Source organism: Cyrtonyx montezumae, unplaced genomic scaffold (genome assembly GCF_038088225.1).
Source record: "Cyrtonyx montezumae isolate F1298 unplaced genomic scaffold, pur_monq_1.0 scaffold_3, whole genome shotgun sequence".
NCBI lineage: Eukaryota > Metazoa > Chordata > Aves > Galliformes > Odontophoridae > Cyrtonyx > Cyrtonyx montezumae.
In genome coordinates this window covers 108,690,836-108,707,912 of record NW_027072034.1, presented here as the reverse complement: position 1 = coordinate 108,707,912, position 17,077 = coordinate 108,690,836, and the positions used below count along the sequence as shown (strand labels likewise).

Sequence of the window (17,077 nt, the reverse complement as noted above, 5' to 3'; positions counted from 1 at the left end):
GTGTTGAGACATTATATTCTATCCATCCCACAGTGACATAGTGCACCCCAATTGAGAGAGCATAAACTTAACTGTTCCATGCTTCAGATTTAAAACAATGGCAGTGAAGGTTAAAGGCATCCTCCAGCTATTGCCACAACTGAAGACAGAAGAAACCTTTTAAAATTTCACGCTTCTTCCATCCTCGGGTACAGAAGTCATCACACACAGTGCAATATTCCAATGAAAGAGTCAGTCCAATTCAGATGAACAGGAGGAAGAAACCATGCAGGAACACAGGGTTTTACCAGATGCAGCACTTCAAGATCCAAGTTTAAAAAAAGAAAAGAAAAGCCAACGCAAAGTCATCATCAAGTTCTGTTTTATTTAAGATTTTAGTTTTAATTCTGAAGAAAGAGGTACATTTCCTTGGTTTAGTTTTAGCGTCAGGTTATAACCATGTTTATCTGTTTCTTTTTCCTGTCTTTTCAATACTGCACAAACGTCCAGAAACTACAGGGTTAAGTAAAAGCTGCAGGCAGAGGAGGTCAGAGGTTGCTCCTGATGGTGATCATGTGGCCCCAATGCAGTGCTATCCCAGAGTGCCCCAATCAGGTGAATCTTTGTTTAAAAAAAAAAAAAAAAAGAGAGACCAACAGAGGAGAGAGAAAGACTGAAGTAAATATCACTCGTGTTTCAGCTGCTTATAATTATATTATGTATATGCTAGGTATTAAATCTGTGAATACTTTTAAAACATTAAACTTTAACTTTAAATCTAAAGCCAAAATTAAAAAAAATAATCTTATTCTCCTGTCTCTAAACCACTCTTCAGCAACATGCCATTTACTCATAGCTATAAGTGTTCTGGCTTTCAGCACACTTCATGTCAAACCTCTTACTGAGTGACACAAAGTCCTCTTCTGAAAAGAAAAAAAAAAGAAACCAGCAACTTCTCTGTGTAGTGCCACACTGAATGCAAAAAATAAATGGTAGGCCACTGCTTGCCCCACATGCTCAGTAACTTCATTTAAATTAAATACCTTTCTCATATTTCTGCATTTGGTTCTGCATTGCATTTTGCCCCTATCGTAGGCTGACACTTTTCCACTAGGCAGGAATACTCGTGTGCAAAAGATGTAAGACAGTAATATTCTCCTTAAGCATTGAGACTGCGCTTTGATTTCTCTCTTTTTTTTTTTTTCCTCCTTAGAATGTTTAGAAATTATTTCCAACAGTGCATTTCAAACACCGGCTCAGCAGAAACTTAATGACAAGATCCGGCCGCAACCCTGTGATGGCATTGCATTTGGGGGGGGGGGAGGTTTGATCAGGAACTGGATTCTTCAGAAAGAAAGATATGACAGGGAACAGTAGGTGGGCGTGGGGAGGAGTTGGGGTGGGACACTTCCTGCATTTCTAACGTTTTGTTTTTCCATTTTTCCTCCTTTCCTAATGACGATCCAGCGCTGAGCTCTGTAGTAGATCTGTGGGGGTTTTACTGGGGGGTCTGAAGGCTGTCTGGAAGCCTGGGGGTGGGGAATGGAAACTGGTTGGGTTTGAAGGAGGAGAGTAGGGATTCCAACTGGCTCTGTGCAGAGGGATCTGTGTGCCGAAGGGGTTACTGTGGTGTGTCTGTGATGGCGCTGCACTGGGGCCGTCCACCTCTGTGAGGGCCTGAAGAGATTTTAGCCAATGTGGAGGATTGTCATCTTGAAGGGTGTCTAAACTGTTTCCTGTGGAGGCTGGGATACCTACGAAGAGAAGAAAAAACAGGATACAGGCAAGTCAGAGCAGAAGCAAAAAGTTGAGCATGAAGGAGGTCAAATTTAACCTAACACAAAGCAACAGTGAGAAAACATGATTAGTTTGTACAGAGAACGCATTTTACATTATTACATATAAGTTACCCTGCCCACAAAACATTTAACATTAAATCCAGATAGGAGAAAGTTCCCCCTCAGAGCACTTTTTCTATCAAGCATTCTGCGCAGTGACCGCATCCCTGTTTCCATGACCTTACCACACCGATCCCCTACCAGTACCCTGCATGCTTCAGCTCCTACTCTGCCTACTTGAATCATGCCTCAGCCTCTCTAGCAGGGAAACACAAACAGACAGCCTTATAAAAAAGAGCTTTATAAACAAGTGGAGTACGTCCCTTTTTAAAGAGGAAAGTCCAGTTAATGCCTTCAGTGCCTCAGGACCAGCGGCGCACACACCGGACATGCCATCCAGCAGAAGGGACACCTAGGTTGACCCTATAGATAAGCACTGATCACCCTGACTGCCTGCAAAGGTCCCAGGCATGCACTGCAAAACATCAGGTGACACTTCATACCTAGAGGTTCCACACAAATTCCTGGACCCTTGAGGTTTTGTGGATGGAAGCTGGAAGAGACCACCGCATACTGACTTTTTTTTTCCAGATGTAAATGAGTTTGTGCCAAACACCCATTGGATGGTTTGCCAGCGGAGCTGAAGGAGTGAGAAACGATTACCTGTGATGATTGCGGGGTCCATCCAGCTGCCAGAGCTGTCCCAATTCAGGCTGTCGGTGGTGGCAGTGTTGGACGTTGGTACACTGTGGTTGGCGTTGGAGGGGGAGGAAGCATTGGGCAGTCCACCAAAGTTGATGTTAATGTTCGGTAGAAGTGCCCTTAGCCCGTCCTGCCATTCCTTCATATTTAAACTCTCTACAGAACTGCTGTTGTCTAGGAGATTTACCAACAAAAAAAAAAAAATGAAAGATAAAAAAATAAAAAGCTGAAGTTAGAAACAGATGTCCTTCTTTGGTGGGGTATGGGATTTTGTTTTTACTTCTTAAGTCAAGCATTTAATACTTTCCCTGTCCAAAAAACTAGGGTCAATGTTTATATGGTTGACGAATTATCCAGAGGATTGGCAGGTTTTAAACCAAGTGTAAGGGAGTGGGAGAAAGATTTAACTCCTCCCCCAACTCCCCATTTCTACAGATCATGGACTCAAATAATCAAGGGCACAGAGGCTCTCCCTCCGTCACTAATCAGGTAAAACATACCAGATCCTTTTAAGAGAAGACCTCTGGCACAAGCTAGGTAACCCAATTCATCTGCTTTATGAGTGGGCAGCAGATCTGAAAGGGTTGTTTTCTTTGAAGTATATTAAAATGAAGAAAGGCTAGGTAGGGCTTTGCTACAGAAACCGAACATAATTAAATCTCTTGAGGAACCAGAGAGGCAGGGGAATATCACCATTTTTTTGTTTGTTTCGTTACAGGCTGCTCATTCACAGCCCTACAGGTGTTCTTCCGAAGAAAACGATAACTAGGTTCTCATGAAGTTGGAAGGAACGTGATTTCCTCTTGCAGTTGAAGAATAGTAGAAAAAATTCTTTAAAGACCTGTTAGAGTAAGTTCTGGGCACAGCGATATCCTCAAACTTCTGTTAGAAGCAAACCAGCTGGATACCACAACTGTCAGACCCGAACTATTTGGCTGTTATTCGTGGCACATATTGAAAAGGGACACCTTGGTTGTTAGCACTACAGCAAATGATCCCCAAACACAAGTGGTAAACCACGCTATCTAAAATAGAGCATCGGATCCTTCAAACCATCTCCTGCTTTCAGTATGCAAAAGCAGGATAAGCAAGAGCTTACTAGTATTTATAACCAATGTAGAAAGCCTTATTTAACAATAAGTCGAAGTCAAATATATTTAGAAGGACACTGGTGGGTAGTATGCTTGTATTATGCTCTGCCAAAAACTCAGAAAACAACTTTTTCTTTTTTAAGCCACCTCTGCCTGTCCTAATTGAAGAAGAGATCTTGATGTTATCACCACGAGATATATACAGGACACTGCCACTTCATTGACAGCAGAAGAGATTTAAATCTTCACTGGAAAAATCAGAGGATATTGCTAACTTGCAAGACTACATTTGGAACCTGAAAAAAGCAGACTTCCCTTGCTATCAAAACCTCCCCATGCAATTTTTGTAAGGAGTATTTCTCAGGAAGAACCAATATCTCTAGCTATGCTTCTGAAACAACAAAAATGCAAAATCTTGAAATCTTGTGCTTTCATAATGAACTCCCCCGTCTGAGACTGGATTTTTATTTTCTCTTTTTAAAATAAACTTAATGTAAGATGTTCTTTTCCTGTAGAACTGCAACAACTTCAACCACAAATAACTCACAAATAGCATACTTCAGCCTAAGTCACCAGCTGAACTCAAAAACAAATTACTGTGCTGATCTGCTGTATCTACTTGGCCAGTGACAACTGTGGGAACATCATCTGCATTTGTTTCTACCACTTCACATGTCTACTACAGATGGATGCTTGTGCTGGAGCAACTATCTGTATGCATATCTCTGCATAGCAGGTCAGCAGCTGACATCTAGAGTACCTGTGCCCTAACTACTGCTGCCTGTGGAGCCTGGAAAGGGGCAAAGCACAAATGCAAGGAGCATACTACAAAGATTTTTTTTTTTTTGCTTGGACAAGTCTGTGGGGTACGATTTGATGGCTGAGTGATGTTACCCCCACTCACTGGCTGAGGCTAAGCAATCATTCTTATCCAGAGGGCAGTGAATGAACTACTCCAATGGGGAAGAAGGGACTCAGATGTAATCAACAGGTCAAAAATCCCGTAGAAGTAAACTCCAAATCTTGTCCAATACATGTACCATGTTTCATGTAGAGATTCAAGTTTTAAGTGCTACAGGAGGAAAAATGCAAACAAACTAGTAACAGAACTGCAGTTCTGCTCCAAGCAAGTAATTCAGACCAGTTTTTATTAACCCTGCCACACAGATGAGAAAAAAGCAACTAGTCCCAGCTTCTGCATCACTATATCCATACGGATGTGTGGCAAGAAAGTGGTCTACAAGTCTTAGAGGATTATCACTGACTTGTCCAAATTGCTATTCATTTGCTATTGAGTCACAGTGCATACAGCTGGCTTCCATTTCTACTACTGTCCAAGTACAATCTACTTCCTGTTCTCCCTAGAGCTCCCACTTGTTTACTTGCAATTTGAAGGCACTAAGACAGTTCTTAAGGAACTTGGTGCACATACTTCTTCATTGAGACCTGTAAGATTTATTTTAAATCTAGTTACACATTTTTTTTCCCCCGGGGTTATTTAAGTGCTAGCCAGAAATTTGATAGATTTTTTTTGCCCACAGTCCTACTCGTGCATCCATTAAGAAGCCTGAGAAGTTCCAAATTCATCTCTCAGAGCAAAATTAATCAATTCACCATCACAGAAATAACTGTGATGGATTCCACATGGCACAGCATCAGTTTACACTTCATTTTCTCACTACTGCTTCCAAAAGCTTGTCCAAAGCAATGCAGCTCAGTTTAATTACTTCAACTATGGGGCAAAATGCACATACAAGATTGTCACTAAGACCATGTATAAGCTAATACTCTTACCAAATACTTCTGAGTTGGGGATCTGCAAGCTCCCCGTGGTCATAATCACAGGTATTACTAACCTCCACCATATTTGCAAAGCTCATGAGTGAGCAAATAAACCACACACCTCCAATGTATGTATGATGCATGCAAAAATAATGCCACTGAGAAAGCTCAGTGGAGACAAAGACAGAAAGATGACGCTATTTATAAGAAATGGGATAGGAAAACAAATACTGTGTGACAGTAGGCCATCTTGGGTTAAGAAGATATGGATTCCTGTCATATTTTTCTCCATATACTAAAGACATAGTACAGGGTATGTAAGAGTCCAGAAAGATAACAAGCATTTGCAATACAATATTTCCTAAGGAACTTCTTCAAGGACTGGAAAAGACTGACACTTCCCACCTCACAGATGGCCCTGCACCAGATACGATGTACCACGGCTATTTACCCAAACAGAATGTAAGAAAGAATCAAAGGAAAACTTTCAGTAGAAAAATGTGCCTACTGAAAGTATTTAACATCTGTAAAACTCTAGTATTTGCTAGCAACAATTAAGATTTATTAAGAACTTGTGCTCCTGGGTACAGAAAGACAAATTCCAGATGTCTCTTTCTCAGAGAGCTGATTGTGGAGTCTGAAAGGCAAACTGCAACAAATAAAATCCTGCCTTCTGACAGCAGAGAAAGAACAAGTACCACATTACTCAAGCACCTGTAACAGGTTTCTAGCTTCACTAATAAACACACAGAATTGAAAAACAAACCAATGCTTCTCAGCTTTCTCCCAGCCCTCTAAGGAGAAATGCAGCCGTTACTCTTGTAGTATGGGATGTAGTAAGGGATTAAATAAGTTTGGGAGTCAAAGTAGATGGGATCCATAGAGTGTAGATGGCAAGGCTCTACCCCACTTCCTGCACTACCCTCTGTACCCTCAGTTACTCGCTGTGATCAGGTGAAACACTCAGCCAGAGAGCATCCTGATGCAAATGACTAACACGAGCAACCTGTGTGCCATACAGCAGGAATCAAACCAAAACAATTAAATCAGCATGTCTCTGCTGGAGTCTGACAGGTTGTAAATGTGAGTAAATGAAAAGACAAGTCAACCACACGGGTAGAAGTTATACCCATGTCCTTACAAAAATGAGCCTCCTTAACTCATTCTTTTTTATTAATTTTATGGCTATCATAAAGCTAGCACCATATTTAAATACAAAAGGTTAACTTCCAGTTAACAGATCCACTAGAAATAGCATTTTCTTACCTTACCAACTTTACTTCCTGATACAAAATACACTTAATTTTTCACTGTCTTAATCTTTCACTGATAGACTTCAGTAGGACACCATAACCTATGAACATGAGAACCAATGCACTACCTCTTCACTTTCCCAAGGAGCAGAAATACTGTCTCCTTCAAGAGCTTCATCCTACTTTAAAGCAGAATGACCAAGAATAGTGGGATGACACGGAAGAAAACAAGTCCAAATCCAGTTAACAGCCATGAAAAGAGATAAAACAGCGTACATTAGAGATACCTCCCAGCCTAGATTCTGGGACAAGAAAATAACCTGGTGAAGTCTCCCTGAAAGCACCACTATGTGTATGAAAAACACACTCAAATACAGTTCTCTGACAAACTTCAGTCTTCCCCTGATGTGCATTTAATAATCCCATCTGGTCAAGTAGAAACTTGAGTTTCCAGAGGTGAACAGATCCTGCAGTTATGACACTGGACAGGCTGTTTCATAACCTTATGCATTCTGATAGACAACACTACAACACAGACGCAGAGGTGTTTCACATCTGTCTATACCACATTGGTGATGTTGGTTTCTTAACATTTATGTCCACAGTAATGGGAGCAAGTCTTACAATGAATTTGGTGGGAGATGAGCTCACTGTGATCAAGTTTGCATCAATATTCAAACGCTACCTTCTTAACTAAGAACAAAAATCAAAGATCATCACATTAAACACACAACTGTAGGTCTTAGTCAAAATTATATTCCAAGTTAATACAAGAGTCTAATGTACTAATTGCATAAAACTTCAATTAGCATTACACCAGGAGTCCTATATATTCTTGTCCTGCTGAAAAGTCAACTATTCTGTAAATGTAGGTTGCAATTACTTTTTTAATAAATTGGTACCCATCACTATGCCACGTGTGCCACCACAGCACTCAGCAGTGCTGCAGAAAAGCCTCAAATAAACCAAAGAAATTCAGAGGAAAAACCACTATGTGAGAAAAATAAGAACTTACTGTAACATTATGTAACTAACTGCACAAGCTAGCAACAAGTGCAGACAGCATCAAAGTACACTCGGTAACTTCACACTTACTGCAATGACCTGACTCAAAGGAGGGCCTTATCAAATCTCCAAGGATGCTGTAAAATAAAAGTTTTGAAGCCTGAATGACAAAGTTAGGTCCAAGACAGGAAAAAAATAATAATAATGAAAAAAAGGAAAAGGAAAGAGAACCTGAATGTGTTCAAACAGTTTTTCAACTTGATCAAAGATAAGTGTGACCACCAAAAAAAAAAAACCAAAAAAACCCCACACCTTTGCAGTGAAATCTCTATCACTCCCACTTTGATAACATTAGCCCACACATTCTGTGAAACACCCCGTTAGAGAAGCCGTTGTCACTTCAGAACAGATTTTTTTTTTTATTTCAAGATGATCTTCAGTAATGGTATTTCTCTCTGGCAAAAAACACCCAGTTATTCACTTTGTAGGAAGAAGAGATGGAGAGGACACTTTGATACATAAGATACATTCAAAAGTTTTTGAACCAAAGCCTCTACACTTCACATCACCAAAGTTGTGATAATAAAAGCTATACTTGTATCACTAATACAAGTAAGTTTGTCTGCTCATAGAGGTTTTTAAACTTAAGCTTAACACTTAATAAGCTGCTACATTCTGAAGGATTTGTTCTCAGACTTGAGAAACCCTGTGATTTCGAGGAATCCCACAAAGCGTCACATTAGGTTTCACACAGATTTCTAGGGGCCTGAAAACATCACTGTCAGAAGATGAATGAATCTGCCAACATTCAGACTGCAGCACTGTGTCAGGAATACAAGTAGCCACTTAAAATAAGGTAGATACCAAGTGACAGGAGTACTAGAAAGTAAAGCTGGTGAAGGAAAACATGTAAATGCTCCACAGACATTCTCTACCCATGGGAAGCAACTTGGCAATCCACAAAGGTTAGACCTTCCTATGTATCATCCCCCAGTACAGTTTTTAAATGAAGGTCATGTCATAAGGAACCAAGAAACACACACAAAACTGGATTTGGTAATAGAGACATCACTCTGCTCTGAACTTTAAAGTAATGCAAGTAAAGCAGCTTTTATCTTGACTATATGCTGATTTCTACGGTTCTATCAATCCCACATCTACTCAATTTAAGAGAGGTCACATTAATTAAAAATGTGGCCTCTCTTAAAAGCCACATTAATTAAAAAAACAGTATTTTTCACTTTTTAGAATAAAGTGAAGTTTAACATGCCTGTAAAGTGAACTATCAAGTAGAAGATCAATACACAGAATTCTAAATAAGTCACTTTAAAGGGGAAAATAAGCTTTTTTTTTAATGTTGCTTTTTTCTGAAGGTCTGACAGCATGACCTGTGACTAAATGGCTACTGAGAGATTCAACACGAAGGTTAGTATTCACTTCAGTGTGCAATATCAGAACTTGTATTAGACTTGAGAAAAGCAATTTCATATTAGCACGCTCTCCTTGTAACTGACTTATACTTACTATGACTTGAGAGATCAAATTTGATAAATAATTACAGTAGCCGTCCACCTAATTTAAAGCTATAAATAAACTTCAAATCAACAATTTTAGCTCACTTTGAAACATACGCCTGAGCTCAGGTCAGATGTTTCCAGAGCATACTGCCTTTTTATTACTGACTTTTTTATTACTGAAAGTATATAGCATTACAGCACACAACCTCAATCTACAAAAATGACAAGATATTTTGTAGTACTTTCACCTTTGTCAGTAATATCCTTTCATGAACTAATTCCTCATCCAAAAATGGATCATTTAAGAATACACAGCTCTTCCCAGCTACAATACTAAGTCTTAACATAAGCCTAAACTGAGCTCACAAACACTGTTAAGACACTGCAACTAAAAAGATAACCTGAATCCTACATATAGGACAATTTAGTAAACCCGAGAAAGACATGCAATTCCCATTAATTTAAGGAAAAGTAACATTTTTAACATCAAGAGTATCCGCTGCTTACTCTTAGTCCCTGCATCAGACTTCCATCTTACTAGGTTACACCTTGAAGTTTTTTTCAACTGAGAAGCAATCTCAGATGAAAATCCTTTAAGGGCGCTTGGAGTGCATGAATATAGAGATATAGAAGAAAACTTATTATATTGATCAAAGGGAAAATTAGATAACTAGAACTGATAGTATTTCCATTTCCAATGTTATATCAATAATTAACCAGAATCTGTACTGCTGAAGATTCAGGATTCCAAGAATTCCCAACTCACTCTGATCAAGGCTGTGAGAACAGCTTTAGTACAGTGAATGCATACACTGAGAAGTTTTAAACTCATTTTTAAATTTCTCCATAATGTGTAACACACCATTACTGCTCAGGTATATTTGTGGATATATCATTCTGTAAGAAGATAAAGAAAAAGCAAACCTTCCACGACAATAAATGAATTCTGATTAATATCTTCCAGTAGATATTACTAACTTTAAATATAAACAAATATTTAAATAAACTGAAGTTTAATTAGAAATTTACGTAGAAAGCTTTTTGTTAAGCTAATCAAATCAAACTGGAATTTGTATTTTTGGCTTGATCATAAGGATGTGAAGTTTGAAGTCCTTTCACAAGACATGGCCTTGTCTGACACTATTTGTTTTACACAGCTTTTGTAACATTTGGTGAATCATTCTCATAAAAGCAAGAACTTCTCACTGCCAAATTTTTTAACCAATAAATTCAGTCTACTATCCCTAAAACACAGGCAAGGCCCCAGTGCCCGTGCTGCTGAAGTTCCTTTGGTGACACTGCTAGGGACGTGGCACAGTCAGGAAAGGCCGACTGGAAATCCTTTCCCTCTGTTTGTTTCCCCTGGGTGCTGCTGGAGACTTACTCCAGAGCTGCCAGAGTGCAAATTAGGTGAGCTGCTAAGGCAGATTGTAGTTAATGCAGCATTTATTTCAAATCTAGCTATGTTAATGTGATTAGTCATTCCTCTGATACGTTGCAGCCAAGAGAAGTTGACGGATTTTTATTACGCTTTTCCTTACATTGCCACTCTTCCAAAGAGAAATTATACATTTAAAAATAGCCATGGTGTCACTCAAAAAATGGCTTTCACCACCATCCCTAATAATCACACAAAGACTTTTATGATTTCTAAGAGTATAAACAAAGCTTCCAGGGATGAAAACATAAGTATTTATACACAAAGCTTTCTCTGGGACACAATCTCCTGTGCAACTGTAAAAAAAAAAAAAAAGAAGAAAAACAAATCCACAGCTTTTTTAAAACAGTTAAAAAAAACTGGCACCAAAAAGGCAACGGGGCAAGGAAGGGGTGAGATTTTAAGCCTTGCTATTTCTCCCTCTGTCTTAAAGGACAGGTGCTGGGGATGAAGTTCTCTCAGACTGCGACACAACTGCATTATGTTGAAAGGACTTAGTGAATACAGAGCACGTGCAAGTGAGGAATATGATAATAGAGGTATAAATGAATATCTATAGCAGGTTTCAAAAAAATGGGACTTAAATCTTAACGCTGATTTAATATTTTAAAAGTGAACCTGAAATCCCCCTTCCACATACTTCATTTTAAATTTAGCAGCATTAAAAACAGTACCTCCAGAGGAAGGGAAGAAAGCAAGCCAAGAGTTTGTTTCTAAACTGAATTAACTTGTTACACATGGTGTGGAACACTATCCCTTCACCAGTGAAATACAACATTAGCTCAGACCAGAAATAAAAGGAGAAGAACAAGAGCTAGAGCTTACAAATGAAGTGCTGAATTTCATGGGGGAACACACAGGCACAAAGCACAGCCAGAATAAAATGGGGAGAATGGAGGTAAAAGGGCCCAGAATCTCCCTGACCAAAATTGGCACCTCAGCCACAAGAACTACAGAATATTCAGTGAAAAAGGTTAAACAAAAAACTGTGTCATCTTTGCTGATGAGAACAGAGCACACGACCTCTGCAGCAATCCAAACAGCTTTTTTTTTTTTTTTGAAAGGACAATTCAGAAGAAGTGCTTGGTACTTTAATTTCAAGCGAGCAGCCATCTTGATATTGGTGTAGCATCCACTTCAAAGAGCAGCTTCCTTGTACTCTGCAAAAATTCAGGCCTTTCAGAGGTGCCAAATCTGGCACTTAATCTATTAGTTGCATCACTTCCAATATTTACACCTTATAAGATAAGGCTTCAGCTACAGGTACCCATGGATCTAATCACAAGCACAGAAAAGCATGTTCAGCTGCAGTGCCTTCCACCCCGCTGCTGTCAGAACGCCAAATGTCAGTGAAGACCAACAAGGGAGCAAGTAGTCTTCTTTAAAGGCTTAGAACAAAGTTAATGGACTAATACATCTTACCGTTAAGTGTAAGACTATCTGTACTTAAAACTGGCATTGAACCTTCCACACACTGCCAGGCCAAGAGGAAAAGCATGGTACAATGCTCTTCCAACCCACCACAAACAAATAAGGAGACATGTGAGGCAACACTATTTAAACTGCATTAGCTGTCATTAGGAGTATGGGATTAAATAAGTTTTGTACACAGCATTCTGATATTGGGTTTTACAACACTCAGAATTCACGTGTCAGACCCTCTTTTAGAGATGCAAGATTAGCAAAAGCAAAAAACCTCATCAAATGCTGAAAAACTTCATGTTATTTGTTAAGCCAAAAACTACAGAAAAAGGTCAGCACCTATGCTGTCATTTCAGTGCTTTTCTTTTTTTGCCTCCGTATAAAACAAGTCATGGTTTTGTTATTAAGTACCAACCTGGACAGGAGACAAAGTCCAAAAGGAATTTGTGTCCTAAACGGAAATACATATTTATTTTGGGAAAACACCAAGTCAAAGACTCAGTACTAAAGAACAGTGCTAGTTCTGACACCTCACCCTTCTCCATGGTCCAAATAAGGTCTTTAAAACAATAGTCATTAACAACATACTACAATGCTTCCTTCTTTCACTCAAACCTTGCCCCAAAGGTGGCATTAGACAAGAAAGGATTTGGTATTCAAGATGAGCTCGATAGCTAAGAACATAGAATCAGGAGAAGATGCAAGCAAGTAAAGCTGTTTGAGCATGGAAAAGCTCAGGACTTAAATCCAAATGTAGGCAAGACTCTAAAGAGTACATGATAATCAGCGCCTTAGTAAGGTATGTGATGCCATTACTGCAACAACTGCTGGATGGCACCCAAACCTAGCAACAGATCCATCCACCTATTTATTGGCTCAGTCATTACATATGCATAATTCCATCAGTTAAATTGTGCATATTAAAGAGACAAGCTACAATAATAAAAAGCCCTTGATAGAACAATATTTGGATTTACCGACTATTTCCACCTCTAAATGCTTATGACATTCAAGATTCATTTTGAAATTCCACGAACAACTCAGTCTGCTGCAATCTCTAGTTAAGCCTCATGGATTAAATAATTCAATGGATTTTACAGCTGTTATCTTCAAATACAACAGATAAAAATTCTTCCCCTACTCTAAACACGCTTTAATTCTTTATGTTTTCTACCTCTCTCTATACACAGTTGACTATTTAATCTATTTTAGATTCCTAGTATATGCAGAAAGAATATACACACAATATGGTATAGAATTAATCTTGGAAAAAACAGAATTCAGGCATCTCGTTACAGAATTGAGAAGTTCTTACAGTTATCCTTTCGTTTGGAATTAAATTCAGGATAATTATGAAATTAATGTATGAAATAACAGCCAGTGTTTCAGAATTACTCCCATCTTACATAAAACTTACAGGAAAGGGTGACTAGTTTCCAGATTATTCTACTTTTAACTGGCTAATTTTAAATACACTGTTAATGTGGGATCTACTCCATTCTGCATCTGTTGCCATATTTGCAACATTAGAATATAACACCAGGCACAGTAGCAAAGACAACAGTGTATTAGTTATCAAAGTACAAGGCTTCCTGATAGGCTAAAGTAGTACTTAAAAAATAGTATAACGTCCACCCAATTGTATTGCTGTCAGTGCATCTTTCCTTTGGCTTTACCTGAAGAATAAAGGACAACAAAACAATCTAGGTTAATACTGTTTTTAGCAACAGGCAAGCTGTCTGGAAAGTCAGCACCAAACTTTTCTCCTAAAGCACATCCATAGTTTTAATTATACCGTAAACCTTCTAACCCATCCCTCCTCAGAGAACAGCAACTGTAGCCTGAACTGTAGTTCCTTTACAGTGGGACCTATCCATCATCTGTTTTATGAAAATCATTTTCTGAGGGAGAGAGGGCAAGATTCAATTCGATTCGAACAGTCAAAAAGTTCTTGTAAAGACTGGGGACAGACATTTCTGATGAGTATGGCAAATTTCAAGTATAAACAATTTTATTATGAAGTCAGTATAATGGTGTCATTTCACTGGAAACAGTAGAGTAAGATTAATAAATACTACTTCTGAGAAAGAGACCACACAAATTATTTTTAAATGAGAGCTTAAAAATACTAGGTAGGGCCTGCATCCTCGCATTTAAATCTATTGTGCTTCATGGAACAAAACTACTTGAATATGTGGAGGTATAAACACAGCACAGATATCATAGGTTCATATCATTTGAGAATAGACAAAAGGCCACTTCAGAATATTACATATCATATGCCAAACATGAATACTTCACATTCACGTGAATACTAATGCCTACGTAAAGAAAAAGCAGCAGGAGTTCCGATTACATTGTTTTCTTCATATATTTGTATTTTTAAAGCTTATATTTAAATGAAAGCAACTAAATTTAGGATTTAAAAAACCTCAAAACGAGGTTTTAAGAAGAGTGTAAAAGTGGCTTGTTTTCACATAAATGAAAAACAAGAAAAGGGCTGGTTAACCACAACAAGCTAACTAATCAGATGATGCATAGAAAATAATGTCTTCCATTATTTTAAGGACAGGTCAAGTATAACTTGCCCTGTAAAAATTGAACAAAAATCTTAGGAAATGCACAACTTTGACAGGAAGCAAGGATCTCTGCTAGAAAACAATCTAAGTTTTGCTTACACTTGGTTTCTTTTGCTGAAACAGCTGAGTTGATGACATTTTCTAAAACACCCTAATACAGACTAGGGAAAAACCTAACAAGAGAAGCACTAGATGTATTACAATTAATCTCTCCATACCACTGAATGGGTATAGCAACATACATAGTAGCCTTTTTAGGTCAGTTAGAGTCTGCTATAAACCACTAATAAAGTCCTCTTTCCGTGGTTTCTTTATTGGTGTAGAACTTCCCTCCCTGTAAGCCCATGAAGTAGGTGAATCTGTAAATCAAACAGGGAAACTTGGGAAGTCCTACAATTACATACCTGCTGCTGATGGATTAAAAGCAAGCATAAGGAACTGGTATTATTCTTTGAAAAAAGGATTTGTTGAGAGGCTTGAATGCTAAATACAGATTTGAAAATATATTTAATAAATTGAAAACTATCAAGTCAGCATATCAAAACAAGCAGCTCATGGGCACCCCCTGATTTTCAAATTATTTGCAGTTAGAATCACTGCAGGAAATCCAAGGTACTACATATTACACAAATAACAAGCTATAACTCACAAGCAACACCAGATCAGCTTGAGTCTTACAATATGAATATAAAAGCAAACCTGTTTCTGTGTAGACTTTTTCATATTTCATTAGAGCTAACACGCAGATCAGCTGAGGAGCATTTGCACAGCAGCAACTGGTGCTAACTGTGAACTAGGCAAGTGTTTACAAACGCCTAAAACCAATACAAAGGAACTTTCCATAGAGACTACAGCAGATGTTTGTTTTCCATTCTTAGCACTGTAACTGCCAAAGATATAGAGATCAACTGGTTCTAGCAGTTGCATACAAAAATGGATAGACTTAAGTATAATTCCTGTAACCTTAAAACATACAGGGAAAGCACACACAATGGGCCATGTGTTATCAAACAGGAACACACAACTGGCTCTTCAAGGAGCAATGCAAAGATCTACAAAGAAACCCACTATCGAGTTGCTAAAATTAATTAAAATAACAATTTAAAGAATACTTCTTACAAGCTTAGAAATAACCAGTACTGAAACAGACAATTTTTCAACACTGAACAATTTTTCCTGCCCTCTTGTCCACAAGACAGCATTGTTACCAGCTCTATGATTCGCAGGCTTTAGAACTTCGAGGTAAAGTCAAAACTATGGCTTGTAATGTTCTTACAAGTTCTTCGTAGTTTAGAGAGCAACAATTTGCTCTCTTACAACACTACATTTTTAATTCCATGTAAAAAAAAAAAAACAAAACAACAAACTCCTCTCCCAACATTTCAGCATAACCAGTATTTTTTGTTTAAAACCTTTGTCTCTGCCAGCATAAAGACTTTTGAACTACTTACATTTGCCCTCTGGACTAAATGGTTATATTATGAATCAGCTGAAGAACCCTAGCTCAGTACTGTAGCTTCAACAAGCCTCCAAAGAGGACAAACAACAGAGAAATAACAGCCAAAAACAGCTCCTATATCAGAGCATAAAAACCAAGTAGCTCCTTCTAGGTCACTATCTCACAGTAGAGCTGATACATCTCAAAATCCAACAACAAAAAACCCAACACATCAACAACATCTCAAGCAGCAGTTTTCTTCACATCAAGGGTACTAAGAGCTTACAGAGTTTCTACTTGTAGTTCACTATAAAACTAACATTTTTTTCCCTACTAGGAAAAGAGAACTTGCATGGGCCAAGGTATGTAGTAACCATGGAAAGATTTCAAATTCCAGAAGTGAACTTTTAATCAGAACAATGATTATTACAGTTAGTTCCTCAGTTGTAATGTTTACTGTAAGAGCTTATCAATTCACCCAGGGCAGTCTGGAATGGTGCAACTGCACATTTATTCAAACATCACAGCCCTCACAATCAGGACGAATCCTCTAACACACATTGCAAGCATCCAATCAGTGAAAGATTATCATAACATTAAGGCCGTCTGAAGTACAGGAATGAACAGCAATGAATGCTTTATTATTCAGTCATTTGGTTACACTCAAGAGGGAACAACCCCAGCCAAGACATCAGGCACAAATTATCATAATTTTTTTTCCAATTTTAGGAACTCTGATCAGCACCTGCACACCAACACAGTCACAATGCACTTTCAGGGCCTACTTACTAATTTTAAGGAAAGCCCAGTCTTGCAAGAATGAAGAACCAAAATACCAATCTGTTTAGGCACAAAATTAAATGGGCACAGAATACTCCACCTTCCTTATAAAGCTCAATGTTACAAGGCTAAACATCCACTTAAAAAAAACCACAGAGAGGGCATATTTAAAATGATGTTCAATTTCTCTTCATAAGCCTAGTATGATAGTTAAGAGATACAGTTCTACGACTTGTAGCTGGCTATTTCCCTT

General features: G+C 38.3%; 1 protein-coding gene across 7 annotated transcripts in view; it reads right to left on the bottom strand.

Annotated features, from left to right (window-relative positions):
- Positions 1–344: 344 nt before the first annotated feature.
- Positions 345–17,077, bottom strand: part of CNOT4 (CCR4-NOT transcription complex subunit 4) — a 72,983-nt gene continuing 56,250 nt past the window's right edge. For 4 of the 7 annotated variants that reach the window (XM_065742767.1, XM_065742760.1, XM_065742761.1 and 1 more), the window contains 2 exons: positions 2,481–2,693; positions 345–1,733 (listed from right to left, as the gene is read on the bottom strand). In XM_065742767.1, the coding sequence (XP_065598839.1) occupies positions 1,432–1,733; positions 2,481–2,693 (515 nt within the window). In that variant the 3' untranslated portion in view covers positions 345–1,431. The remainder of the gene's footprint in view (positions 1,734–2,480; positions 2,694–17,077) is intronic. The other 3 variants (XM_065742763.1, XM_065742765.1, XM_065742766.1) reach the window with 1 other exon arrangement.